General features: G+C 46.0%; 1 protein-coding gene across 4 annotated transcripts in view; it reads right to left on the bottom strand.

The window, feature by feature from the left end:
• Window positions 1-27,468, bottom strand: part of cfap94 (cilia and flagella associated protein 94) — a 175,356-nt gene that overhangs the window by 1,567 nt on the left and 146,321 nt on the right. For 3 of the 4 annotated variants that reach the window (XM_038811017.1, XM_038811013.1, XM_038811014.1), the window contains 2 exons: window positions 10,207-10,365; window positions 2,089-2,202 (listed from right to left, as the gene is read on the bottom strand). In XM_038811017.1, the coding sequence (XP_038666945.1) occupies window positions 2,089-2,202; window positions 10,207-10,365 (273 nt within the window). The remainder of the gene's footprint in view (window positions 1-2,088; window positions 2,203-10,206; window positions 10,366-27,468) is intronic. The other variant, XM_038811015.1, reaches the window with a different exon arrangement.

The raw sequence follows: 27,468 nt of genomic DNA, 5'->3' as shown, positions 1-27,468 counted from the left end.
TGGTCTGCCAGGAGTCCCAATATCTGGGTGGGTTGGGTTGAATGTGTTCTTTAACTTTGAGTAATGGAACTCCCGAGGCAAGTTCGAACTGGTCACATTTATTCATCAATCTGAATACCATCAGCGGCTCAGAGCAGAAGACGGTGACGTTGTCCGTGTGCAGGGAGGCTTTGACTTGAGTGCCTCCATTTCCTGGGATCGTCACTCCTCTTAGGCCCGAATCATTCCTCTTGAACTTGACAAAAGGTTCAATACAGCACACAAACAGGACGGGGATGCGGGGGGGAGGGAGAGGGCAGCCCTGCCAGACTCCAGATGTAATTGGAAAGCGTTCCAATTCCCACCCATTGGTTGAAACTGCGTAACTGATGTTTGTGCAGTGCGAGGCTATCAGAGACCCTCTTACTGGATACAACACAGGTCTGGGCAGGGCAGACTTAAACTGATTGGTGATTTCATAATCCACATTCAACAGTGAAATGGGTCGTCAATTTCTAATTTCTTCCCCTTCGCTTGTAGATGAGAGCCTTTCCTCGTGGATTCTGACATGCTCCTGGCCAGAAGCATACTCTCGTACACTTCCAGCAGGTCTGGGCCAATCCAGTCCCACAGAGCCAAATACAAGTCAGCTGGTAATCCATCGCTTCCGGGAGTTTAAAAAAAAAACTTTGAGTAATGGAGGGCATACGGTGGTACAGTGGTTAGTACCGCTGCCTACGCCGCTGAGGACCCGGGTTTGAATCCCAGCCCTGGGTCATTGTCGGTGTGGAGTTTGCATATTCTCCCCATTTCTGCGTGGGTTTCACTCCACAACCCAAAGATGTGCAGGTTAGGTGGATTGGCCACGCTGAATTGCCCCTTAATTGGAAAAAAATAATTGGGTACTCTTTTTTTTTAATGGGGGCCCCGATCTCTGAATCACAGCTTTGCTGATGGGTTTAGAAGACCCCCGCCCACAAGATTGCTGTGTAATCCTTGGCAGCACTTTGAAATTGTACAAGAGTGCCATTTAAAAGGCACCTGTGAAACCAACGAATTTCGCACTCTTTCTCACCTGATCCAGCACTCTGCAATTTTTGGAAAATTCCACCCAGCAATTATGTAGTGATTTTCACAACCATGGACATCTTAAAAACTGTTTTTCAGCCAATGGAGTACTCTTTGAAGGGTAGTGCAGGAAACCTGGCAGCTAATTTGCATATGGCAAACTTCCACAAGCAATGTGGTAATGGCCTGCAGATCTTTTATTGTGGTATCGATTGGGGGATAAATATTGGCCCGGATACTAGGGAAAAAATCCCTTACTCTTCATCAAAATGGTGCCATGTGGTCCCTTGTATCCTGAGCAGGCAGATGAGACTTAACAGCTCATCCGACAGATGGCACCTTCGACATTGTAGCCCTTCTTCAGTACTACACTGGAGTGTCAGCCTTGAGCTTTGTGTTTTGGTATTGGAGTGGGGCTTAAACTCAGAATCATGTGGCTCATATTTGCTGGGTCATTTTGACCTGGCCCACAAGAGGTTCTCAAGACTGTTTTATAACTTACTTTGACCTTGACTGATCAGTCTGGGTCTCCTATGGCTTGTGGATCAAAATCTGCATGTACGCCCCCCCAAACCCCAGAACATTCTTTTGGTCATGTCACGATGTCATCAGGAGTGAAATTTGTCTATAAAACAGGACCGTTGTGGGAAAACCTGGCCAATTCGATGATTGGTGTAGATGGAATGGTACCGGGAGGGGACTGAGCAACATGGGCCAGTGAGTGGACTTAGCCTGATTGTAATCTTGCTCCCACCACTGACGTCCAGTGGGTTGATTGAAATTCAGGGCAGTGAGACGGCACTGCCAAATTCAATAGTGTTAAATCTTCTCTTTCTGAAACTAGTTTCAGAGAATGCAGTGGTGGGAAAGCAACAAATGGTCATCGTCAGATTTGTGTTAAATGTACCTTTTTAATGGTCATCTGTTCTGGTATCTTCTCCTTGGGCTCGGTTTAATTTTTGATTACACTTGTGCAAATCCCCTTGGAATATTTTACTACATTAAAGGTGCTCTTTAAGTGCAAGTTTTTGTTATATTTACCTGCAGCAATATTTCATCGTGATCAGAAGTAAAATTCCATTTACTGCAACGTAAAGCTATGGCAGAGCTCACAAGGGCCATCTCTGTGTATAACTGCAGAGTCACTTGCTTGTTCTGTGGTACAAAATCACATTTTTAGTTTGATCAAAATTGCCAGCCCAGATATATTACCTGATGTAAGAAAGTAATGGTAGTTATGTTATATATTGTATCATCTGTAGATCAATATAACTAGCTCGAGACCACATTTCACAGCTGCAGTAGAGACTGAAGTGATGTAAGCAGAGGTGAAAACAGGTGGAAAAATCACTGGGATTTGTTATGGGCCAGGATTTAACAACTCCAAAATGTATTATGGAGTCCTAACCTGTAACATTTATTTGATTTTGGCTAAGATGAGGACAAAGTGCCTGCCTTTGAGGTGTTATTCAACAGATTTTATAGGCACTTTTAATCAAAAAGCAAGCTTTATTCTATGAATTTATTTCACATTTGTATAAACACACACATTAAGAATTTTTATCAACTACAACAGAAAGACCCCACACAGCTACAGTAATTTATGTGTAACCCTGAATTAATTCACCCTTAACTGTTCCAATTCAATAACAAAATCCAAGTAAAACCAGAAACCCCTTTTCAAAGATATGGCCCCGCACAAGGCATTCTTACTGGTATAAGACTTGTTATTGATACTCTGTTCCCCTTCTCAAACAGCAGGTTTGAATTCTTTGCAGAAAGCAATCATCTCTTCCAAAGTAGTCTGGAAAAATCTTATAAAGTGAAGATAGAGAGACAATTCAACCTGTGCAGTACAAACCAGTCCAAACTGCAAATCAAAAGTAAAAACTCAAGCCAGAACATAGCTCCAGCCACACAATGACATCACTGACGCCATGTGATGAGACAAAAACATTTCTTAAAGGGATAATCCCACGGCAGATTGGAGAATCCAACGGAGTCCCCAAACAGCTTTTATTTCAGCAAAAACTCAAGCCAGAGCCTAGCTCCACCCACACAATGACATCACTGAAACCATGTGATAAGAAAGAAACATTTTTTAAAGGGACACTCCCATGGCAGATTGGAGAATACAACGGGAGTCACCAAACAGCTTTTATCTCGATTATATATTTAACTATCATTAGCGGGCTTCCCCACTATTATCCTCCCACGTAAGGAATGTACTCCCGCCAGAGTGATATCATGTCTTCTGGGTTTACATCTGGTCCGGATCAACAGGGATCTGGCAAACGGTCACCAGGGGGCAGTGCTGAAGGGAGCGAGGGGTTGGCATGCCCATAGAGGGGGGGGGGGGGTGCTTTTGTTGGGAAGGTTTGGGGTGGGGTCTCCTCTGTCCATGGTGGGGGAGGAGGCCTTTTTTTTTCAGATCAAGGCGCCCTTTAAAAATGGAACCCGATATATCAGGTGCTGAGCTTGCTGCCAGGCAAAAGTCTCATGGATCCTGCCCCTTTTTTGTTCCCCGAAGTGGTTGATGTTTGGCTGAAAAAGTCAGTAAGTCAGCATGCAGGCTGCACTCTGCCTTTCCCGTCCTGCTTTTCCCGTCCGTGTCATGTTGGGATACAGCAATCCTAGATTTCTGCCCAAAGGCAGTTCAATTCTGTTCCATTTTTGATCCAGACAACATGTTAAAAATAAATCTGCAGGATGGAATTTTTCCAGAATTTGTCAATGTCGGGCTCTCCAGGTGCACAGCCAAGGTTTCAGTCCAGATTATCTGGCACTCCACTGCAGAATTATTGGGGGCTCACAATTATTGGGCCCCCTTTGACCACTGTTAAAGCAACTGTGCTAACCACTGTTCTACCACGCTGCCCACTTGTTTGAATCGGTTGCTCATCAATTCCACCTTCTCACCCATGTCCCTAATCCACCCTATGCATATTTAGTTACTCCTTTGAAGTGCCTTGGGATGTTTACTAAGGTGTTGTACAAATACAATACTATTGCCTAACTGTTGATTACAGGAGAAGGCCTTTCGATCCATCCAGCCTGTGCCAGCTCTTTGAAAGAGCTATCCCAATTAGTCCCATTATGTACTTTATCCACACAGCCCTGCAAGTTTCTCCTTTTCAAGTAAATATCCAAATCCCTTTTGAAAGTAACTATTTAATATGCTTCCGCCACTCTTTCAGGCAGTGCACTCCTTCCTGATCATGCCAGCAATCACCATGAGCCCATAATGACCATCGTCATTGTATTTAACGGTTTTGAGGGATATTTGTGCTTCAGTTACACTTTAATCTATACACCAGTTTCTGAAAGTTTTCTGAAGGTGTATGCAGGATCAAAATGGGGGATTCTCAAGAATTGCCGATGGTAGATCATTAATTGTCTTTCTATTCCAACCAAAAGCAGCAGAGATGGTTCAGTAACTTGCAGTTTCCAAAATTAAAGGTTAAATTTAAACGTGCCCTACTTTCTATTTTTCCATTTGATGACCAGTTGCTTAACTAATAGTGCAGAGGTACCGAATTGAGTCATGTCATCCTCCTTAAAAACCTTCAGTATGAAAAGACATGTTCCTTGTAAAGGGTGTTTCCCTCCCTTTTTGGAGGACGCAAGTTTTATTTTCAATTAGTAGTAAGGTGCAAGAATCTGGAAACATTCACTGTTCCCAAATCCCTCAAAGACATTAAGGAGTGCTGTGGTGCTTTCCAAAGTAACATGGAAACTGTGTGCTGAGCCAAGCTTCATCCTATTGTGTGCAGCATCCTTTTTATGAATGTTTTTTTTAAAGGAGCCTGGCTATCTTTAAACCAAGTGGTAATTCAATTCATACAACTCTCACAGGTTCCAATTAAAGTTGATTTTTCTCAATATAATTCAGCACCTATTTTGTTTCAATGCTTGGATTGTACATTCCGAAACCTGTTGCCACCATGTTGCATCTTGTGGTTTGCAGATGTTTGAAATAATCAAACTTTTAAATTAAAATGATCACACTATGTGCTGTGGGCTGATGGCTTGTCAGTCTGATACACAGGCTAAAGCAGAGTAGTGAGTCACCTGGCACTAAGGATCCTTATGCATACATACACATGAACACACAATTCCCAAATCTTATTGGAACATACATAGATACATACATAAAAGATAGGAGCAGGAGGAGCCTTTTGGCCCTACGAGCCTGCTCCGCCATTCATCACGCTCATGGCTGATCATCCAACTCTAGCCTAATCCTGCTTTCTCCCCATAGCCTTTGATTCTGTTCTCCCCAAGTGCTATATCTAGCTGCCTCTTGAATATAAAGTTTTAGCATCAACTACTTCCTGTGGTAACGAATTCCACAGGCTCACCACTCTTGTGTGAAGAAATGTCTCCTTATCTCTCTCCGAAATGGTGTGCTCTGAATCCTCAGACTGTGACCCCTGGTTCTGGACACACCCATCATTGGTAACATCTTCCCTCCATCTGCCGTGTCTAGTCCTTTTTTAAAATAAGTCTCTATGAGATACCCCCTCATTCTTCTGAACTCCAGCAAGAACAATCCCAACCTAGTCAGTCTCTCCTCGTATGACAGTCCCGCCAGCCCTGGAATCAGTCTGGTAAACCTTCGCTGCACTGCCTCGAGACCAAGAACATCCTTCTTCAGAAGACCACCAAAACTGCACGCAATACTCCAGGTGTGGCCTCACCAAAGCCCTGTATAATTCCCTGCTTCTATACTCAAAACCTCTCACAAAGAAGGCGAACATACTTATTACCCTTCTTTACTGCCTGCTGCACCTGCATGCTTACCATCAGCGACTGGTGCGAACTCCCCTCTCCCAATTTACAACCATTCCAGTAGTAATCTGCCTTCCCGTTTTTTGCTTCCAAAATGAATAACATCACACTTTTCCAAATTATACTGTATCTGCCATTGATTTGCCTACTCACCCAACCTGTTCAGATCATGCTGTAGGACCACAATTCGCCCTCCTACCTAATTTGGTATCAGCTGCAAACTTTGAGATGTTACATTTTGTTCCCTCATCCAAATCATTAATATATATTGTGAATAGCTGGGGTCCCCTGTGGTACCCCACTAGTTACTGCCTGCCAATTTGAAAAGGACCCATTAATCCCTACTCTTTTTTTCCTCTCTGCCAACCAGTTTTCTATCCACCTCAATACATATCCCCCAAATGTCATGCGCTTTAATTTTGAACAATAATCTCTTCTGTGGGACTTTGTCAAACGCCTTCAGAAAGTCTAAATATACCACATTGACTGGCTCCCCCTTGTCAACTGTATTGGTTACATCTTCAAAGAATTCCAACAGATTTGTCAAGCATGATTTTCCCTTCATAAATCCACTCTGACTGGATGATCCTGCCATTGCTTTCTAAATGTTCCGTTATAAAGTCCTTGATAATAGATTCAAGCATTTTCCCCACTACTGATGTTAGGCTTACTGGTTTATAATTCCCTGCTTTCTCTCTACCTCCCTTTTTGAATATCGGAGTGATGTGAGCTACCCTCCAATATGCATGGATAGTTCCAGAGTCTATAGAATCCTGGAAGATGACCACCAATGCATCCACTATTTCCAGAGCCACCTCCTTAAGCACTCAGGGATGCAGATTCGCAAGCCTTGGGGATTTATCCGACTTCAATCCCATCAATTTTCCCAGCACTATTTCTCTACTGATGTTGATCTCCCTCAGTTCTTCCCTCTCACTAAACCTTTCATTCTCCAACATAAGAACATAAGAACTAGGAGCAGGAGTAGGCCATCTGGCCCTTCGAGCCTGCTCCGCCATTCAATGAGATCATGGCTGATCTTTTGTGGACTCAGCTCCACTTTCCGGCCCAAACACCATAACCCTTAATCCCTTTATTCGTCAAAAAACTATCTATCTTTACCTTAAAAAAATTTAATGAAGGAGCCTCAACTGCTTCACTGGGCAAGGAATTCCATAGATTCACAACCCTTTGGGTGAAGAATTTCCTCCTAAACTCAGTCCTAAATCTACTTCCCCTTATTTTGAGGCTAGGTCCCCTAGTTCTGCTTTCACCCGCCACTGGAAACAACGTGCCCGCATCTATCCTATCTATTCCCTTCATAATTTTAAATGTTTCTATAAGATTCCCCCTCATCCTTCTAAATTCCAACGAGTACAGTCCCTGTCTACTCAACCTCTCTTCATAATCCAACCCCTTCAGCTCTGGAATTAATCTAGTGAATCTCCTCTGCACACCCTCCAGTGCTAGTATGTCCTTTCACAAGTAAGGAGACCAAAACTGAACACAATACTCCAGGTGTGGCCTCACTAACACCTTATACAATTGCAACATAACCTCCCTAGTCTTAAACTCCATCCCTCTAGCAATGAAGGACAAAATTCCATTTGCCTTCTTAATCACCTGTTGCACCTGTAAACCAACTTTCTGTGACTCATGCACTAGCACACCCAGGTCTCTCTGCACAGCGGCATGCTTTAATATTTTATCGTTTAAATAATAATCCTGTTTGCTGTTATTCCTACCAAAATGGATAACCTCACATTTGTCAACATTGTATTCCATCTGCCAGACACTAGCCCATTCACTTAACCTATCCAAATCCCTCTGCAGACTTCCAGTATCCTCTGCACTTTTCGCATTACCACTCATCTTAGTGTCGTTTGAAAACTTGGACACATTGCCCTTGGTCCCCAACTCCAAATCATCTATGTAAATTGTGAACAATTGTGGGCCCAACATGGATCCCTGAGGGACACCACTAGTTACTGATTGCCAACCAGAGAAACACCCATTAATCCCCACTCCTGGCTTTCTATTAATTAACCAATCCTCTATCCATGCTACTACTTTACCCTTAATGCCATGCATCTTTATCTTATGCAGCAACCTTTTGTGTGGCACCTTGTCAAAGGCTTTCTGGAAATCCAGATATACCACATCCATTGGCTGCCCGTTATCTACTGCACTGGTAATGTCCTCAAAAAATTCCACTAAATTAGTTAGGCACGACCTGCCCTTTATGAACCCATGCTGCGTCTGCCCAATGGGACAATTTCTATCCAGATGCCTCGCTATTTCTTCCTTGATGATAGATTCCAGCATCTTCCCTACTACCGAAGTTAAACTCACTGGCCTATAATTTCCTGCTCTCTGCCTACCTCCTTTTTTAAACAGTGGTGTCACGTTTGCTAATTTCTAATCCACCGGGACCACCCCAGAGTTTAGTGAATTTTGGTAAATCATCATTAGTGCATCTGCAATTTCCCTAGCCATCTCTTTTAGCACTCTGGGATGCATTCCATCAGGGCCAGGAGACTTGTCTACCTTTAGCCCCATTAGCTTGCCCATCACCACTTCCTTAGTGATAACGATCCTCTCAAGGTCCTCACCTGTCATAGCCTCATTTCTATCAGTCGCTGGTATGTTATTTGTGTCTTCCACTGTGAAGACCAACCTTAAAAACCTGTTCAGTTCCTCAGCCATTTCCTCATCTCCCATTATTAAAACTCCCTTCTCATCCTCTAAAGGACCAATATTTACCTTAGCCACTCTTTTTTGTCTTATATATTTGTAAAAACTTTTACTGTCTGTTTTTATATTCTGAGCAAGTTTACTCTCATACTCTATCTTACTCTTCTTTATAGCTTTTTTAGTAGCTTTCTGTTGCCCCCTAAAGATTTCCCAGTCCTCTAATCTCCCAGCAATCTTTGCCACTTTATATGCTTTTTCCTTCAATTTGATACTCTCCCTTATTTCCTTAGATATCCACGGTCGATTTTCCCTCTTTCTTCCGTCCTTCCTTTTTGTTGGTATAAACCTTTGCTGAGCACTGTGAAAAATCGCTTGGAAGGTTCTCCACTGTTCCTCAACTGTTCCACCATAAAGTCTTAGCTCCCAGTCTACCTTAGCTAGTTCTTCTCTCATCCCCTTGTAATCTCCTTTGTTTAAACACAAAACACTAGTATTTGATTTTACTTTCTCACCCTCCATCTGTATTTTAAATTCCACCATATTGTGATTGCTCCTTCTGAGAGGATCCCTAACTATGAGATCATGAATCAATCCTGTCTCATTACGCAGGACAAGATCTAGGACCGCTTGTTCCCTCATAGGTTCCATTACATACTGTTCTAGGAAACTATCGCGGATACATTCTATAAACTCTTCCTCAAGGTTGCCTTGACCGATCTGGTTAAACCAATCGACATGTAGATTAAAATCCCCCATGATAACTGCTGTACCATTTCTACATGCATCAGTTATTTCTTTGTTTATTGCCTGCCCCACCATAACGTTACTATTTGGTGGCCGATAGACTACTCCTCTCAGTGACTTTTTCGCCTTACTATTCCTGATTTCCACCCAAATGGATTCAACCTTATCCTCCATAGCACCGATGTCATCCCTTACTATTGTCCGGATGTCATCCTTAAATAACAGAGCTACACCACCTCCCTTACCATCCACTCTGTCCTTCCGAATAGTTTGATACCCTTGGATATTTAACTCCCAGTCGTGACCATCCTTTAACCATGTTTCTGTAATGGCCACTAAATCATAGTCATGATTTGTGCCATCAACTCATTTACTTCTGGTATCTGAAATTTAACAATGGAACAATTTAACATTTCCAGTTGCAGTGTCGAGAGCTGCAGCAACTGCAAAGTCCAGTTCCTCTCATTTGTAGTGCAATGACACTCTTCCAGCCATGTACAATTTGGCATCTTAATACTACAGAGTACAGAATGGCTGTCCAAGGCACTTGAGGCTGTGCTGTGATTGTGGAGTTCATCTGCTTCTTTGTCATTGGGACACAGTTGTGGGATTTTGGAGACCATTTCTAACGTGGTACTTGCTGCAGAGGGCTGATTTGTTCAATTCAGTGAATTCTATTTTCCGCATTCAGAAATAAATCATCCATTTTAGCAAGGGAGGCATTTTGCTTTGGCTAACAGCAATGGAAAACTTAGAACTGTGAACCTCTCTGGAGCTCGGGGGAATTGTGGGTTTTGCAAACTTTGTTCCTCATGAGCAGATGCTGCATATTTCAGTATGTGTTAATAGGTGGAGTTCAAAGCACAATTTTAATTCCTGACTGAGCAGAAAAACGGAGATACTTTAATTTTTTTTTGAAAAGCTACTCACCTTTGCATTTGTCTTAACATAGTTCTCTGAGTCAGATCCTGGGAAAATGTTCAATCCTGCGTTTATCATTGAAACAATTAAAGAGGAAGCAGACATCCACTTTCCTCTTAAATTAGAGATATTGTCCACCACAGAAACAGGGCACAGTTGGCAAAGGTCCTGTGGGTTTTATAAAAACATACTAAAATGAAGCATTAACTGAGCACAATCATTAAGGCAATTTCCATATGCACAAATCCTGAGTATTTCTGCATATGATTATCCCTGAGTGAGATCTACCCAGCAACTAAACATACAACTGTTTAAAAAAGGTCTGTTTTTAAAAAAAAAAGAGATTGATCAAAAAGATGGTTGCCATGAGTCACCTAGTTCCTGATACTGTGAAGTTAGCCATTTTCCTGGCTATTTCCTGCTGCAGGCAATTTCGTTCCTGGGTGGTACTCATGAAAAAAAGGTATTAAAATGGAAAGTGTTGGACTTTGATTAGCTGTAACTGAATGGGGACTGTTAACCAGCCAGATACTCATCGGACAATCTAAAACCCCTGTAGAGGACAAGATTATCTCTCCTGTTTATTTTCATCTATGTGTTGAAGGATCTGGAGATAAAAGGACCAAAATATGTGATGACTAAGACATGTCAAACAAATTCCTTCTTGGGAATATACAGACAGGAGGTTTAAAAATTGATTTTGCCAAGCTGAATCAGAAGGAGGAAGAAAAAGAAGTGAGTCATATGAAAACACTGCTTGTAAAGTAGTAAAAAGATTGCTCTTGCTCTGCAACTCTCGTTATTTATTCTTCTGTGTTTTGGACTTTTAACTTTTTTGTGTATGTAGTCATGTCTCTAGGCACTAAACCAGTGAAAAATAATGTATAAATCTCCTCACCTGGTCATCCAACACAATTTGCCAAATATGAACCAACCAGGCAGGACGGGAGGTCAACAACACCTACTCTGATGATCACAAATACGGGATACAAATCTCTGCTTCTGGTTATATTCCAATCAGCAGGCCCAGCAGCATCGAATAGAGTTAGCCAGTTTAGGTGGATTGTCGAAAAGATGTTTGAGGTGAACAGCTTGTAACCAAGTGCAGGGCCAGTAAAAATGGGTAAGAAATGGGCAGGAATAATTACATTCAAAAGTGATAAGACAAATGTAGAAATAAAAGGTGGGTCCAAAGGAAGCATAAATGATTATAGCAGAATCTCAGAGTAAGGAAACGAGAAAAATCTGGTAAAGCGAAGAATCTTGTGGCCCAGAAATGTGGGATGAGAAAGGTAATTTGGCAACAGGGGGCAGACAACCTTGATGCCATGTACCATTTGAAATGCCTACCTCGTGCACCAACCCACCCCTACTGAATTGCCAGTGACTCTGAGGCAGGCATCCTCCATCCATTTCTGCTACCTGTTGTCTGAGAGAAAATAAAAAGCAGTGGTAATTATCTGTGGATTGCATATGCTGATAATTGGGGGAAGGATATCAGTTGATGAGCTTCGCACACTAGTTTAACTAAACCCCATCTTCCCCAATCCCCATGAGCTATCTGATCAATTGGCACTATTTCAAAGAGGTACAAGGGAGTTATCCTTGGTGTCCTGGCCAATACTCATCTCTCACTCATTGACTAGAACGCTCCTTTTTTGCTGTTGTTGGAGCTTGCTGTATTCAAATTGGTTGCTGCATTTCCCACATTACAACAGTAACTAAACTTCAAATGTAGGTCAATAGCTGCGTGTCCTCGGCGAAGAAAAGTTCCATATAGAGTAACGTATTTTTATTCTTTTTCTCTCCACAGATGCTAACTGGCCTGTTGTATGGTTAATGTTTTTTCAGCTGTCACCTTCATTAAATACTGTTTTAACATCGAAGGACACAGCATTTACAACACAGGAACAGGTCATTCTGAATAGGTGGTCCTTGCAGTGACATCACAGAATCACAGAATTTACAGTGCGGAAGGAGGCCATTCGGCCCATCAAGTCTGCACCGGACCTCGGAAAGAGCACCCCACTTAAGTCCTCCACCCTATCCTGTAACCCAGTAACCCCATCCAAACGTTTTGGACACTAAGGGCAATTTAGCATGGCTAATCCACCTAACCTGCATGTCTTTGGACTGTGGGAGGAAACTGGAGCACTCGGAGGAAGCCCACACAGACACGGGGAGAAGGTGCAGACTCTGCACAGTGTCCTAAGCTGGAATCAAACCTGGGACCCTGATGCCGGGGGTGATGGAGCTGTTAGCGGAATTTGGGGGCTTCTCGGGCTGTAAGTTAAATTTAGGCAAGAGCGAGGTATTTGTAGTACACCCGGGTGATCAGGAGGAGGGAATTCGGAGACTCCCATTTAAGAGGGCAGTGAAGAGTTTCAGATACCTGGGGGTGCAGGTGGCCAGGAGTTGGGGGACTCTCCATAAGCTTAATTTAACAGGCTGGTGGAGCAGATGGAGGAGGAATTTAAAAGGTGGGACATGGTGCCGCTATCGTTGGCGGGTAGAGTGCAGTCCGTCAAAATGACGGTTCTCCCGAGGTTCTTGTTTCTTTTTCAGTGTTTGCCCATCTTTATCCCTAGGGCCTTTTTTAGAAGGGTGACTAGCAGCATCATGAGCTTTGTTTGGGCACATGGGACCCCGAGGGTGAAGAGGGTCTTCTTGGAGCGGGGTAGAGATGGGGGGGGGGGCTGGCGTTGCCCAATCTCTCGGGGTATTATTGGGCGGCCAATGTGTCGATGGTGCGCAAGTGGGTAATGGAGGGGGAGGGGGCAGCATGGAAACGGATGGAGAGGATGTCCTGTGGAGATACAAGCCTGGGGGCCCTGGTAACGGCGCCGTGGCCGCTCCCTCCTCCGAGGAATACCACGAGTCCGGTGGTGGCGGCTACCCTCAAGATTTGGGGGCAGCGGAGGCGACATAGAGGAGAAGTGGGGTTCTCGATGGAGGCTCCGTTAAGGGGGAACCATAGGTTCGTCCCAGGGAACATTGATGGGGGATTTCAGGGTTGGCACAGAGCGGGCATCAGACAGCTGAGGGACCTGTTTATTGATGGGAGGTTTGCGAGCCTGGGGGAGTTGGAGGAGAAATTTGGGCTCCCCCCGGGGAACATGTTCAGGTATCTGCAGGTAAAGGCATTTGCTAGATGGCAGGTGGAGGGATTCCCTTCACTTCCCGCGAGGGGGGTGAGCGACAGGGTGCTTTCGGGGGTCTGGGTCGGAGAGGGGAAGATATCTGATATCTACAAGGTTATGCAGGAGGCGGAGGAGGCGTCAGTAGAGGAGCTGAAAGCTAAGTGGGAGGGGGAACTGGGGGAACAGATCGAAGACGGGACATGGGCTGATGCCCTGGAGAGGGTTAATTCTTCCTCCTCGTGTGCGCGGCTTAGCCTCATCCAATTCAAGGTGCTGCACCGGGCCCACATGACTGGGACGAGGATGAGTAGGTTTTTTGGGGGTGAAGACAGGTGTGTCAGGTGCTCAGGGAGTCCAGCGAACCATGCCCATATGTTCTGGGCATGCCCGGCACTGGAGTAGTTCTGGAAGGGGGTGGTGAGGACGGTGTCAAGGGTGGTGGGATCCAGGGTCAAGCCAGGATGGGGACTCGCGATTTTTGGGGTTGGGGTGGAGCCGGGAGTGCAGGAGGCGAAAGAGGCCGGTGTGCTGGCCTTTGCATCCCTAGTAGCCCGGCGAAGGATCTTGCTACAATGGAAGGATGCGAGGCCCCCAAGCGTGGAGACCTGGATCAATGACATGACGGGTTTCATTAAGCTAGAGAAGGTCAAATTCGCCCTGAGAGGGCCGGTACAAGGGTTATTTAGGCGGTGGCAGCCTTTTCTCGACTTTCTGGCTCAACGATAGGGTATGGGGACAGTAGCAGCAGCAACCCGGGGGGAGGGGGGGAAGGGGGAGGGAAAAGGCGGAGGGGGAGGGAAAAGGCGGAGGGGGAGGGAAAAGGCGGAGGGGGAGGGAAAAGGCGGGGGGGGAGGGAAAAGGCGGAGGGGGAGGGAAAAGGCGGAGGGGGAGGGAAAAGGCGGAGGGGGAGGGAAAAGGCGGAGGGGGAGGGAAAAGGCGGAGGGGGAGGGAAAAGGCGGAGGGGGAGGGAAAAGGCGGAGGGGAGGGAAAAGGCGGGGGGGAGGGAAAAGGCGGGGGGGAGGGAAAAGGCGGGGGGGGAGGGAAAAGGCGGGGCGGGGCGGACGATGACTATGTTTGTTTATTTAATTTAAATTTATTTTTAAGTTCTTTTGTTGTTCATTGGGGTTGGGGGGGTGGGGGATGTGATACATGCGTCGATACGGTCTGGGGGTGGTACAGTTATTATGGGTTATTTTGTTGCATTTCATTGTTTGTCGTTATGTTTTATATGTTCTGTAAAAAATTCCAATAAAAATTATATTAAAAAAAAACCTGGGACCCTGAAGTTATGAAGAAACTGTGCTACCGTGTTGCCCACTATATGCTCCACATAGGTTTCCTTCCGCCATACCCCTAAGTTACGTTTAACAGCTTTAAACTGACTGTTTGCATGTACAGTATTTAGTAACATTGTGGGTGGGATTCTCTCAGCCCAGGCTGGACCGGAAAATCGCTGGGACGGGCGCGAATCGTGTGACGCCGCCCCACCGATTCTCCGGAGATGGGAGAATTGGCGCCATTGGCGTCGGCACGGCGCTGTTCGGGGGCAGCTACAAGCGGACCCCCTGCCGATTCTCCGCGCGGGATGGGCCGAGCGGCCACGCAAAAAAAAGCGAGTCCTGTCGCCATCGTTCACACCTGCTCTTGTCCAGCGGGACGTCGCCGTGGATCCATTCGGGGTGGACTGGTGGTGGGGGGGGGGGTGTCCGACCCCAGTGGAGGGGGCCTCTGCTGTGGCCTGGCCTGCGTTCGGGGCCTCACCAATCAGCCGGTCGGCCTCTCGGGCTGAGGACCTCTTTTGTACCGCGCCGGCCCCTGTAGCCCTATGTTATGTTGTGTCGGGGCCAGTGTGGGGAAGGGAGCCACTGCGCATGCGTGCATTGGCGCCGGTCCCATTGTGCATGCGCAGACCCGCGGCGCCCATCTGACACCGGGGATTGGCAGCTGGAGCGGCGTGGGTCGTTCCAGTGCCATGCTGGCCCCTGTAGGGGTCAGAGTCGCTGCTCCTGAGGCCATCAGGAAACACGACAGCGTTTACGACGGCGTCAACACTTAGGATCAGAGAATCCCGCCCAATGAATCAGGATGCACTGAACGGATTACGGTAGTTAACTAGAATCATAGGATCATAGAATGGTTATTACACAGAAGGAGGTCATTCAATCCATCACACCCATGCCAGCTTTCTGCAGGAACCACTTAGTGAGTTCAATTCCCCTGCATTTCCCCCGCAGTCCTGCAACTTTCTTTCTCTTTAGGTAACTATCCAGTACCATTGCCTTTACCTCGTTACTCAATACTGTGGCACTCAACCTGGCATGCGTCAGCTTGATTTAGAAATGTAACTGTCTGAAACTTAAAGTGTTGTTTAGGCAGAATAATATCAGCGATCTGCTGTTTATTCAATGTGATAGCTGATATATTACAGAACAATTTGTGTAATGCCCATTGTTAAAAATATGCTACTAACTGGTTTATGAGTTTAAATATTTGCCCCCACAATTGAGTTAGGGAGGTAGTAGACTATACAATAAATTGCTCCTATGTCACAGGGCTGAACTAGTTTACAGGTCGAAGGTTTTGTTAAAGTATTTTTGCATTCCATTTTATCAACTACTTTGTTTGAAGAAGCACGATTTCATGAAATTAGTCAGTCACTTTTTGTTGTCGCTGGCTTTCTCAATGTACCAAGATTGTTATCTGAGTTGGGGAATGGGCAGGGGGAAGTTCTGAAAAGTGATTTGACATTTAGCAAAAGTGAAAGATAAATCATCCTGGTTAGAAGTAGGTTATATGAGCAGAGCAGTTGGCCCTGAACATTTTGTGTGGAGAACATTTACCCATTAAAAATGCACTCCTTAAAACTAGAACAGACACAATACTGTATAGAATGTAAAATCTCCAGTTAGGTGTCATTTAAATTATGGAATTTGCTTTCATAGGAAACGCTGTTATGCAAACGCAGTCAAACTTAATCACCACAACTTCCTCATATGACATATCATTCCTGTAACAGCCCTTTCTACGATGATTTTTAATCATGTAAACCTAACTGGAAAGATTTGCGTTGCATCAGAACAATAGGCAAAAATATCTTACGCGATCAAAAAAATTCAAAAATACTAATGGGAAAAGGATTAAATTCCAGTCTGCAGGAAACTTTGGGAATCTACAGAATTTTGAAAGTTGACCACCAGTTCATCTACCATCTCTATAGCCAAGTCCTTCGACATTCTGGAATGACGCTCATCTGGTCCAGGGGTTTATCGACCTTCAATCGAGTTAGTTCCTCAGTTTCATAAGTCCCTTCGTCGTCTTAGTATGAGATTTTCTGTATCTTCTTCCATGAAGACAGCGCAAAGTAACTGTTTATTTCCTCCGCTATTCCCATGTTCTCCACTATAAATTCTCCTCCCCCACTTGTAATGGGCCCACATAAGTTCTAACTAATATTTTCCATTTCACACGCCTCTATGCCTCGCTGATTTGCATTAATATTCACTTTTCCCTTTCTTAATCAGTTTCTTGGTTCTACTTTGCTGGTTCTAAGTTGCTCCCATTCCCTCGGCTTACTACGTTTTCCGACATCCTGACAAGCCATTCCTTTGATCTAATGCAAAACTTAATTTATTTTATTAACCATGGTTGCTTTATCTTTGGGTATTTGTACCTTTGAGAAATGTATATCTGTTGTAGACCATGCAGCATTTCCTTAAATACTAGCCACTGCCTGTCTACCATCAAATCTTTTAGTGTATTTTCCTGAATCACCATAGCCAACTTGCCCCTCATAATTCAGAATTTCCTTTCTTCCGATTTAAGACCCAAGTTTCAGAATGAATTACAATGCATTATATTGTTCTCACTATTACCCAAAGGCTCCTTTATAACAAGGTTATTAATTAGCCCTTTTTCGTTACACAACACTAAATCCAAAATAGCCTGATCCTTAGATGGCACCTCAACCTACTGTTCCAAAAACCCATCTCATGCACACTCCAGGAATTCCTCCTCTACAGCATTAGTGCAGATTTGATTAATTCAGTCTACATGAAGGGCAGCACGGTGGCCTAGTGGTTAGCACAACTGCCTCACGGCGCTGAGGTCCCAGGTTCGATCCCGGCTCTGGGTCACTGTCCGTGTGGAGTTTGCACATTCTCCCTGTGTCTGCGTGGGTTTCGCCCCCACAACCCTAAAAAATGTGCAGAGTAGGTGGATTGGCTACACTAAATTGCCCCTTAATTGGAAAAAATAATTGGGTAATCAAAATTTTTTTTTAAAATTCAGTCTACATGTAAATTGAAGTTGCCCATTGTTGTGGACGGAGGCAAAGATTCCATGAGAGGCCAGGCTGACAGGATACAACTCACTTTATTCCACACTAGTCACAATAACCACTCCTCTCCTCTCCCTGCAGGGTCTCCCTCTCCGAACTGCTTCCAGGTCAGCGTTTATATTCTGTGGGGCGCTCCTACAATTGTGAGGAAGCTCTGCCCCCTAGCCACCTAAGTAGCTCATACTCTGAGATGTAGGAGGGGATGGGATGCGCTGTCCCTGTAGGGAGTCGTAACACCCTCCCCCCCCACCCCCTGCTGCCCAAGTCCAGAGAAATGTCCATGTCCTCAGTTGAAGGGTCCCGTGGCCGCTTGGGTTGTGGGCGCAGTTCCAGGGGTGGTACAGCCAGCCTGTGAGGTATGTAGTGTACCAGGGACCGCTGCTTCCCCGATGAATGTCGGAACTGGCCTGGCCCAGCCACTAAGGCTGCTGGTACAATCGGTGCCAGAGTATTGTTGCTGGGCAGTCCAATGTTCACAGCGGAATCCGTCTCACTGTCTACGACGTCGCTGGCCGGGTCCACGGGCGCCACAGGTCCTCTAGTGTCTGACGTTCAACAGGAGGCAGAACGGGCGAGTGGATCCCTGGGACCCCACTGGTCTTGGGGCTCCACCTAGGCTGTATGTGGCACAGAGTCCGGGTCATGCGCAGGGCCTCCGGGCCACGTGCCGGTGGTTCCTTGTTGCGTCGTTGGAAGTCCAGGTGGTGGTGTGTCTCTGCGCCCTGTACCTGGATTGCGTAGGAAACTGGCTCCGTCACATGGAGAAGTACCCCAGGGATCCATGTGGCTCCGGTCCCGAAGATCCTCACATAAACCGCATCACCTGTAATGAAGGTGCGCGCTTGTGGGCAGCAGTGAGAGTCCGTCTCCGAGCAGGCCTGTCACTGCTGGACCTGTGCCGATACTGGAGAGGACGAGGCTACAACACGTCTGGAGTTGGCACCCCATGATCAACTCTGCCGGTGCTATGCCGGTTGGGGCGTGAGGCAGCATACAATAACTGAAAAGAAACTGTGCCAACCCCGTTTCCCACGACTCCAAAATCATCTTTCTCAATGTTCTCTTGAATGTTTGTACCGCTTGTTCGGCTAGCCCATTGGAGACCGGGTGGTACGGGGCCGTCCGCACATGCCTGATGCCACTCGTTACCATGAACAAAGTGAACACCTGGCTTTTGAATGCTTTCGTCGGACACCAGAACCTCCGGCAGTCCGTGCATACTACAAATAGCCCTCAGTCAGTCCGTAGTTGCTCGTGAATGCGCCATGAGGACCCGATGCACTTTAAGCCACTTTGAGTGGGTGTTCGCTAATAAAAGGAATGTGGCCTCCTGAAACGGACCGGCAAAGTCGATGTATACACGGGACTAAGGCTTCCCGGGCCACTCCCACGGGTGCGTCAGGGGTGCGTCAAGGCCGCCGGTGGGGCCTTCTGGTGCTTCTGGCATGGGGTGCAATTGTGGGCCGCCCGCTTGTTCTTGGCATCCAGTCGGGGCCAACATTTTCATCTTGGCCACCCCTGGGTGTCTGTTATGGAGGTTTTCAATGGGGGAACGTCCCCGTTCAGATACCACCACCCACGTCCCCCACAGGAGAACGCCATCTTCGATGTTCATTTTGGGCAGCTTGGAGGTGTGGGCCCTCAGCCCGTTGGGGATCGCCCTATGTCTGTCCTCGTATTGAACCATATGTCGGACCTTCGACAACCCAGGGTCGGTCTGGGTCTATTCTCTGATATGAACTGACGTTACTGGCAAAGTGGCCATGAAAGTGTTCACGGATGGCACGGTGGCATAGTGGTTAGCACTGCTGCCTCACAGCTCCAGGGTGCCGGGTTCAATTCCGGCCTCGGGTGACTTTTTCTCTTGTCACAGGAGACAGGCACTTCTCCCTGTGTCTGCGTGGGTTTCCTCTCAATTCTTTGTTGGGTTTCTTCGGGTTGTTCTGTATTTTGTCTTGTTTTTTTTGTAAACAGAGTTCTCTCTCTCTCTTACTTCCGCCATACACCTTAGCGGTATGTCCTTTTCCCTTGATCTCTGCTGATTGTATATCCGCCTTTCCATTGATGTGGTGCTACCGTTAGGGCAGGGTGTCAGTGTATCCTTTTCCAGTGGTCTGTGCTGCTCATTTGGCCATCTTTCCACTGATGTGGGGCTACCGTTGGGGAGGGGTGGGGGGGAAAGGTGGCCGTATGCTGGCTTTGCAGCTGGTGGTTTATTTAAAGGAACTGTTTTGGGTTGAACTGTGGCCCCTCGCAAGAGGGGCCACAGTTCTCTCTCTCACACCTTGCTCTGCACCAGTATGTCCTTTTCCGGTGGTCTTGCAGCTCGCTTGGGCACCTTTCTGTCGATGTGGGGCTAGTGTTGGGGCTGGTGGTGGGGGGGGGGGGGGGGGGGGGGGTTAATAGGTGGGTGCTGGCTTGAGAGGTGCTGTTTTCTATGTGTTTTTTGGTGTCTTGTAAATGCTTTTGGCATATTACTGATTTCCGTGACTATTTTTGTGTTTTGCTGATTCTTTTGTATACTTGAGTTAATAAACTTATAATATTTGTAGGGGGGAGGCAGATGATATACAAGCTCTGTCCCTGTAGGGGGTCACAATACTACTGTATTACTCATGTTACATGCATCTCAAATTTCCTGATTTATACCATGCCTAGCACCATAACTACAGTTTGGTGGCCTATAAACAAGTCCCACCAGTGTTTGCTGCCCCTTCCTGTTAGCTCCACCCAAACCGATTCTGCATCTTGTTCCTTCCATCTAAGATCCTCTCTTACTAATGCACTGAACTCATACTCCCCCACCCCCTTTTCCTTGGTGTCTATCCCTCCTAACTGCTGAATATCCTTGGATATCTAACTCCCAATCTTGGTCACCCTGTAGCCACATCTCCATAATAACAATTAAATCATACCCTTTAACCTCAATTTGTGTATTCAAATCATCAAATCTTTTGCGATGCTACATGTGATCAGATAGAATACCTTTAATTCCGCTTTTTAAACATTGTTCTCTCTAATCCTAATTGATGCTTGCCTATGCTATGCCTGCCATCCAGTTTTGATTTTTACTTTACTACTTCCTTTCACGAGTTTTGCTTCTCTTAAATCTGATTCCCTCTTGGATTCCCTTCCCACTGCAAATCTAGTTTAAAGCCTCCCCAGCAGCATGAGAAAATCTCCCTGTGAAGATATTGGTCCCCGTTCTGCTAAAATGCAGCCTATCCATCTTGTGGATGTCTAACTGCCCCGGAAATGGACCCAATGCCCTGGAAATCCATTGCCCTGTCTCCGACACCAATTTCCAGTGTTCCATTGCTCAATTTTCCTATTTCTATGCTCACTAGCACGTGGGGCTGGAAATAATCTTGAGATTACAGCTTTAGAGGTCCTGCTTTTAAATCTCCTTCCAAGATCCCTGACATCTGCTTTCAGGAGTTCATCCCCTTCTTACCTAAGTCATTGTTCACCCTCCCGCAGCGGCCCTGTGACATCCTTGACCTTGGCACCAGGAAGGTAACATACCATCCTGTGTCCATGGCCACAGAATTTCCTGTCTGTTCTTCTGCTCATCTTCCCCTTTTCTTCCTGCCCTCCTATAGAGCTAAACTGCCCATGTGGTCACAATCTCAACTCTGACTGCACTCCTCCAAGGAACCAATTCCCTCACCAGCATCCAAAACAGAAAACCGATTAACGAACAGGACCTCAGGGGATTCTTGCGCTATCTGCCTAGTTCTCTTGGACGGCCTGAGTGTGCACCTGTTCTCTTTTGCCTCCATGCTCCTAGTCTGCGATGTAACCACCTCTCTGAATATGCAATCCACATAGCTCTCAGCCTCAGTGACTCCAGCTGCTGCTTGAGCTCAAAAACCCAGAGCTCATTTCTGCAGCTGGTGACACTTCCTGCACATACGATCGTCTAGGTCACCAGTAGCGTCCACAACTTCCATACACTACAGGACACACATCCCACACAACTGAGCTGTCCTGCCATTTCTTAACCACTTCACTTATGTTAATTTTATTTAACTTTGGTTTACTTATTTAAATTTTATTTGGCCTTAATAAACCTTACAACTATTGATAAACGTTATTAGTACTGACAAATCCAACTTAACACACTTTGTGAGTTGCAAATATACCTTACTTAGATCACCTCTCTCTCCTGTAAACCTAATCCATTACTCACTCAGTATTCATCTCACTCAGGTGTAGTCTCCTGACTGTGCACCCCTTACTGGGTTAGGAGATGGAATTTGCTATCAAATGGAAAGTTGAGAGGAAAGCAGCATAGATACATTTAAGGGGAAACTAGTTAAATGCAGGAGGGAGAAAAGATTTGAATGATATGGTGATAGGGTGAGATTGGGGGGGGAGGGGAAGGAAGCTCTGGTGAAGCATAACCAGTGGAGTGGACCATGTGGTGAATGGTCTGCTCCTGGGGCAGCACGGTGGCCTAGTGGTTAGCACAACCGCCTCACGGCGCTGAGGTCCCAGGTTCGATCCCGGCTCTGGGTCACTGTCCGTGTGGAGTTTGCACATTCTCCCCGTGTCTGCGTGGGTTTCGCCCCCACAACCCAAAAATATGCAGAGTAGGTGGATTGGCCACACTAAATTGCCCCTTAATTGGAAAAAATAATTGGGTAATCTAAATTTTTAAAAAAAAATGAATAGTCTGCTCCTGTGCTTGAAATTCTGTGTAATTGCTGGTTTTCCCTGGTTCAAAACATGAATCCATTAAGCAGGAGCAATATGTTATTTGATTTCTATGTGTACAAGTGTGTATCCTGCTGCCCCATTACACTGCATGCCAGTCTTTCAGTGGTTATGCCAATGGGGCTGTGCAATTATATATCATAAATCCTATGTGCTACGGACTTACAAAAACAATTAATCCTGAATGAGAAAACCTGTCAGCATTGTTTTAAAAATAGCGATTCAAACACTTAAAAAGGTTTTTTAAAAACAAGTTTGTCATTTTATTCTTAGTGGACAAACTTTCCATTTTCTAAAATACAATACCTTGAACTCCACAGCAGTCAAAACGAGTGGGTGACAGGTGCACAGTACTCTCGACTTATTGATAAGTGTAGTGATCCTTACATGGGTATGTACAGAAGGGGCTGATGGGTAATGGAAAGACCACCAGGGGACAGCACTGGCGCGCATAAAAGTGGGACGCAGACGGCCCTCCCCCTCTTTGGCTGATTTGATTGTGAGGAGAACAGGAACAGAAATTTAGCTCAGGGCTGCTAGTGTGGTCAGGCCTAGTTGTAGAACATAGAAAAGTTGTAACCGTGTTTACTAGTGCAGTTCTTTAAGTAAGAGTTCACGCAGTTATTTAAATTGTGTTGCTCAATAAACCTTCTATCAAACTTCTGGACGATTTCTAGCCTCCTTCCAGAGCGTCTACTGTAACTGAGTTGAGTAGCACAGATTACCATCTCTACAGGTAACAAAAACATGGTACAGGAATGGCTTTAATTGAACAGCACTAGATAGATTAGGTTAGAGACCAGAAACAACCAAAGCAACCAGCAAAAGCAACGGGCCAGCCACTCGACTGTGGAAGACTTCGCAGCATTTTAATTTCCAAACAACTGACTAAAGCGATGGATCACACGCCATTTCCAGAGTTGCTGAAAACTACCGGTAATTTAAATAGTAACTGGAAAATGTATAAACAGCAGCTTCAGATATACTGACCTAAATGCAGCCACCGACGAGAGAAACATTGGAATATTACTCTTAACGGCAGGCCAGCAGACGGTAGACATTTAGAACTCGTTTACGTATGGTGATACTGATGCTAAAACTAAATATCAAGTGATAATGGCACAATTTGATGAGCACTGTAAATCACAGTCAAACAAAATCATGGAACAATTTAACCTGCGTAACAGATTCCAAAAAAATGGGGCGACTATCTCTAATTTTGTCACAGATCTCCGCTTGCGAGCACAAGGTTGTAACTATGCTGATGTAACAGATTCCATCATCAGGGATCAGACGAAAATTTAAGGGAATCATTAATGCAACAAAATGATGTAACTTTAAAAACCACAATAGCAAAATGCTTACAGCAAGAGCAGAAAAAACAGCAGTACCTGGAGTTTCTTGAAAAACAAACATGGAGAAAGTACTCCACAAGATAGAAGATGTAAAAATGGTGGCCTCTCCTCACAGGCCTTCTTTTCCGGCGGCTGGCGCCCATTACGGTATTAGAGAAATACAGAACAGAACAGGCCCTTCGGCCCACGATGTTGCGCCGAACTTTTGTCCTAGGTTAATCATAGAATTTTGGACAATTTTTCATGGCCAATCCGCCCAATCTGCACATCTTTGGACTGTGGGAGGAAACTGGAGTACCCGGAGGAAACCCACGCAGTCACGGGGAGGATGTGCAGACTCCACACAGACAGTGACCCAAGTCGAAATCGAACTTGGGACCCTGGAGCTGTGAAGCAATTGTGCTATCCACAATGCTACCGTGCTGCCCTTAAGAAGTTAACCTACACTCCATTATTCTACCCTAATCCATGTACCTATCCAATAGCCGCTTGAAGGTCCCTAACGTTTCCGACTCAACTACTTCCACAGGTATGTCGGCGCTTGCACGCAGTCAGGACAGACGCGATCCTGGAAGAACCCGGTATGCGCATGCGCAGTATGCAAAATACCGGCCCCAGCCCGAAGAGCGAGTTGCGCATGCGCGATCACTGCCGGCGCGTGACGTCACAGACGTCATGACTTGCTACCACTGTGGCACCGCACATTTAAAAGGGAAATGTCCTGCACAAGGGGAAAGGTGTCTAAAATGCTCTCAGATTAATCATTTTGCCTCCCATGAAATGAAATGAAATGAAATGAAATGAAAATGAAATGAAATGTCAGTCCACAGCCAAATATTACTCTCCAATGCAAAGGCATGGAAACTTCAAGGTTCACACAGTAGATGCAATGGACACTCGGACACCCGAAGAAAACTTTTCCGACCACGAAGAGTTCCATTCCTGGGAGATACGGCGTTGGAATCATAAACGCCACAGAGGAACCGCACGAGCTAACCACACAGCCTCAATACGTGCATACCATTGAATCCACAAGCAAATGGAGTGCCACGGTGCAAGTAAACAACTCCCCAATTACGTCCAAGCTTGACACGGAAGCATCCGCAAACTTGATGACAAGCAAAGATCTTGCATCCATCCCAGGGACACACGAGATGATACCTGCTGCATGCAAGTTAACAGACTACAATGGCAACCAGATCACCTGGATGGGATCATGCCACCTACAAGTCGTTCATAAGAAAGTCACAAAAGGACTACATTTTGAGATCGTGGACGACAAAAGAACGTCACTGTTAGGTGCTCAAGCCTGCAAGGATTGCGGCTGATCCAAAGGATTTTCATGAACATGGTTGACTCATCACAACTGGCCGATGCCATACAGCTGCTTCTCAGGGAATATCCAACGTCTTTTGTGGCATGGGTACGTTACCTCTCAAGTACAAAATCCTGCTCAAAGAGGATGCAACACCGGCCATTCATGCACCAAGGAGGGTAACAGCTCCGTTGCAGGACAAGCTAAAAGCAGAACTCCAATGCCTCCAATCTCAAGGCATCATCTCACAAGTCACGCAGCCGACTGACTGGGTCAGCTCGGTGGTGTGTGTCAAGAAGCCGTCCGGTGAAATTAGAATCTGTTTAGATCCCAAGTATTTTAACAAAAACATTCGCAGGGAACACTACCCTATTCCCAAGCGAGAGGAGATAACGAGCGAAATGGCGAAGGCGCACATATTCACCAAACTTGATGCCTCACAAGGTTTCTGGCAGATGCAGCTCGATGATTCCAGCCAACTGCTGTGTACCTTCAACATGCCGTTTGGATGTTATTGTTATAATCAAATGCTTTTCGAGATTATATCTGCATCGAAAATATTTTACCGAATTATGGAGCAGATGACGGAAGGCATTGAAGGCGTCCGTGTATATGCTGATGACCATAATATGGTCAACGACAGAGGAAGACCACATTGCTAAGTTGAAACAAGTCTTCCAAAGAATACACCAATTTGGGCTGAAGCTCAACCAAGCCAAGTGCACCCCTGCACATTTGTCTCTGACCTTCCTGGGTGACATGATATCAGAGCACAGGGTGAAGCCGGACGCTGAGAAGATCGCAGCAGTTCAGAACATGCAGCGGCCATGTGACAAGAAAACAGTGCTCAGGTTCCAGGGATTCATCAACTTCCGAGGCAAGTTCATATCGAACTTAGCAGCACGGACGACGGCGTTATGGCAAGCGATAAGGAAGGACACGGAGTTTGACTGGACTCCAAGTCACCAAGACGAGTGGGAGGATCTGAAGCACCAATTGATGGCAGTTCCAACTCTGGCATTCTTTGACCCAGCAAAACCCACAAAGATCTCCACCGATGCCTGTCAACATGGAATTGGTGCGGTGCTACTTCAACAGAATGACTAGTCGGACTGGGACCCAGTGGCTTACGCTTCTCAAGCGGTGACCGCCACCGAGTGCAGGTGCGCACAGATAGAGAAGAAGTGCCTTGGATTGATCATTGGTGTGACAAAATTCCACCGCTGCGTATGGTCTTCCACATTTCTTGTGGAGACTGATCATAGGCCACTGGTCAACATCAACAACAAAGATCTCAATGACATGATGCTGCACCTACAATGCATGATGATGAAGTTGCGGAGGTACGATTTCACGCTGGTCTACACACATGGGAAGGACCTAATAATAGCTGACACCTTATCCCGAGCCATTGACGCTGACAATCCGCCTCCGGCTTCCATTAATGTGGAAGCTCATGCACTGTGGTGCAGGGAGACACTCCCGGCAACGGACTGGAGGCAGCAGCAAATTCGTCAAGCGACACGGGAAGGTGCAACCCTGCTTCAAGTCATGCAGTCAGGGTTAGGTGGATTGGCCATGCTAAATTGCCTGTAGTGTCCTAAAAAGTAAGGTTAAGGGGGGGGTTGTTGGGTTACGGGTATAGGGTGGATACGTGGGTTTGAGTAGGGTGATCATTGCACAACATCGAGGGCCGAAGGGCCTGTTCTGTGCTGTACTGTTCTATGTTCTATGTTCTAACCTTCAGCATGGCTGGCCAAGAAAGCGGTGCCCACAGTTACAAAACGTCCAAACTGAACTGTCCGTGGTGGATGGCATCATACTGCGAAATGACAGAATCGTCATTCCACTGGCGCTCCGGGCGGACATGCTCTGCAGGATTCATGAGGGGCACTTTGGTGCCGAAAAGTGCAAAAGGAGAGCACGGCAATCCGTGTATTGGCCTGGGATAAATGAGGACATAACGAGCATGGTGCTCACATGTGACATGTGTCAAAAACATCGACCGGAGCACGGTGGCCTAGTGGTTAGCACAACCGCCTCACGGCGCTGAGGTCCCAGGTTCGATCCCGGCTCTGGGTCACTGTCCGTGTGGAGTTTGCACATTCTCCCCGTGTCTGCGTGGGTTTCGCCCCCACAACCCAAAAATGTGCAGAGTAGGTGGATTGGCCACACTAAATTGCCCCTTAATTAGAAAAAATAATTGGCTAATCTAAATTTATAAAAAAAAAAAAAAAAAAACATCGACCGGCACAATGCAAGGAGCCACTAAAGCAGCATGAGATGGCTACGCTATCGTGGGACAAAGTTGGTATTGACTTGTTTCATTCCATAGGTCAACACTATGTTCTTCTCATCAATTATTACTCCAACTTTCCGGAAGTACTGAAATTCCCGGATCTCACA

Source organism: Scyliorhinus canicula, chromosome 11 (genome assembly GCF_902713615.1).
Source record: "Scyliorhinus canicula chromosome 11, sScyCan1.1, whole genome shotgun sequence".
NCBI lineage: Eukaryota > Metazoa > Chordata > Chondrichthyes > Carcharhiniformes > Scyliorhinidae > Scyliorhinus > Scyliorhinus canicula.
This window is presented reverse-complemented; position numbering and strand designations above follow the sequence as displayed.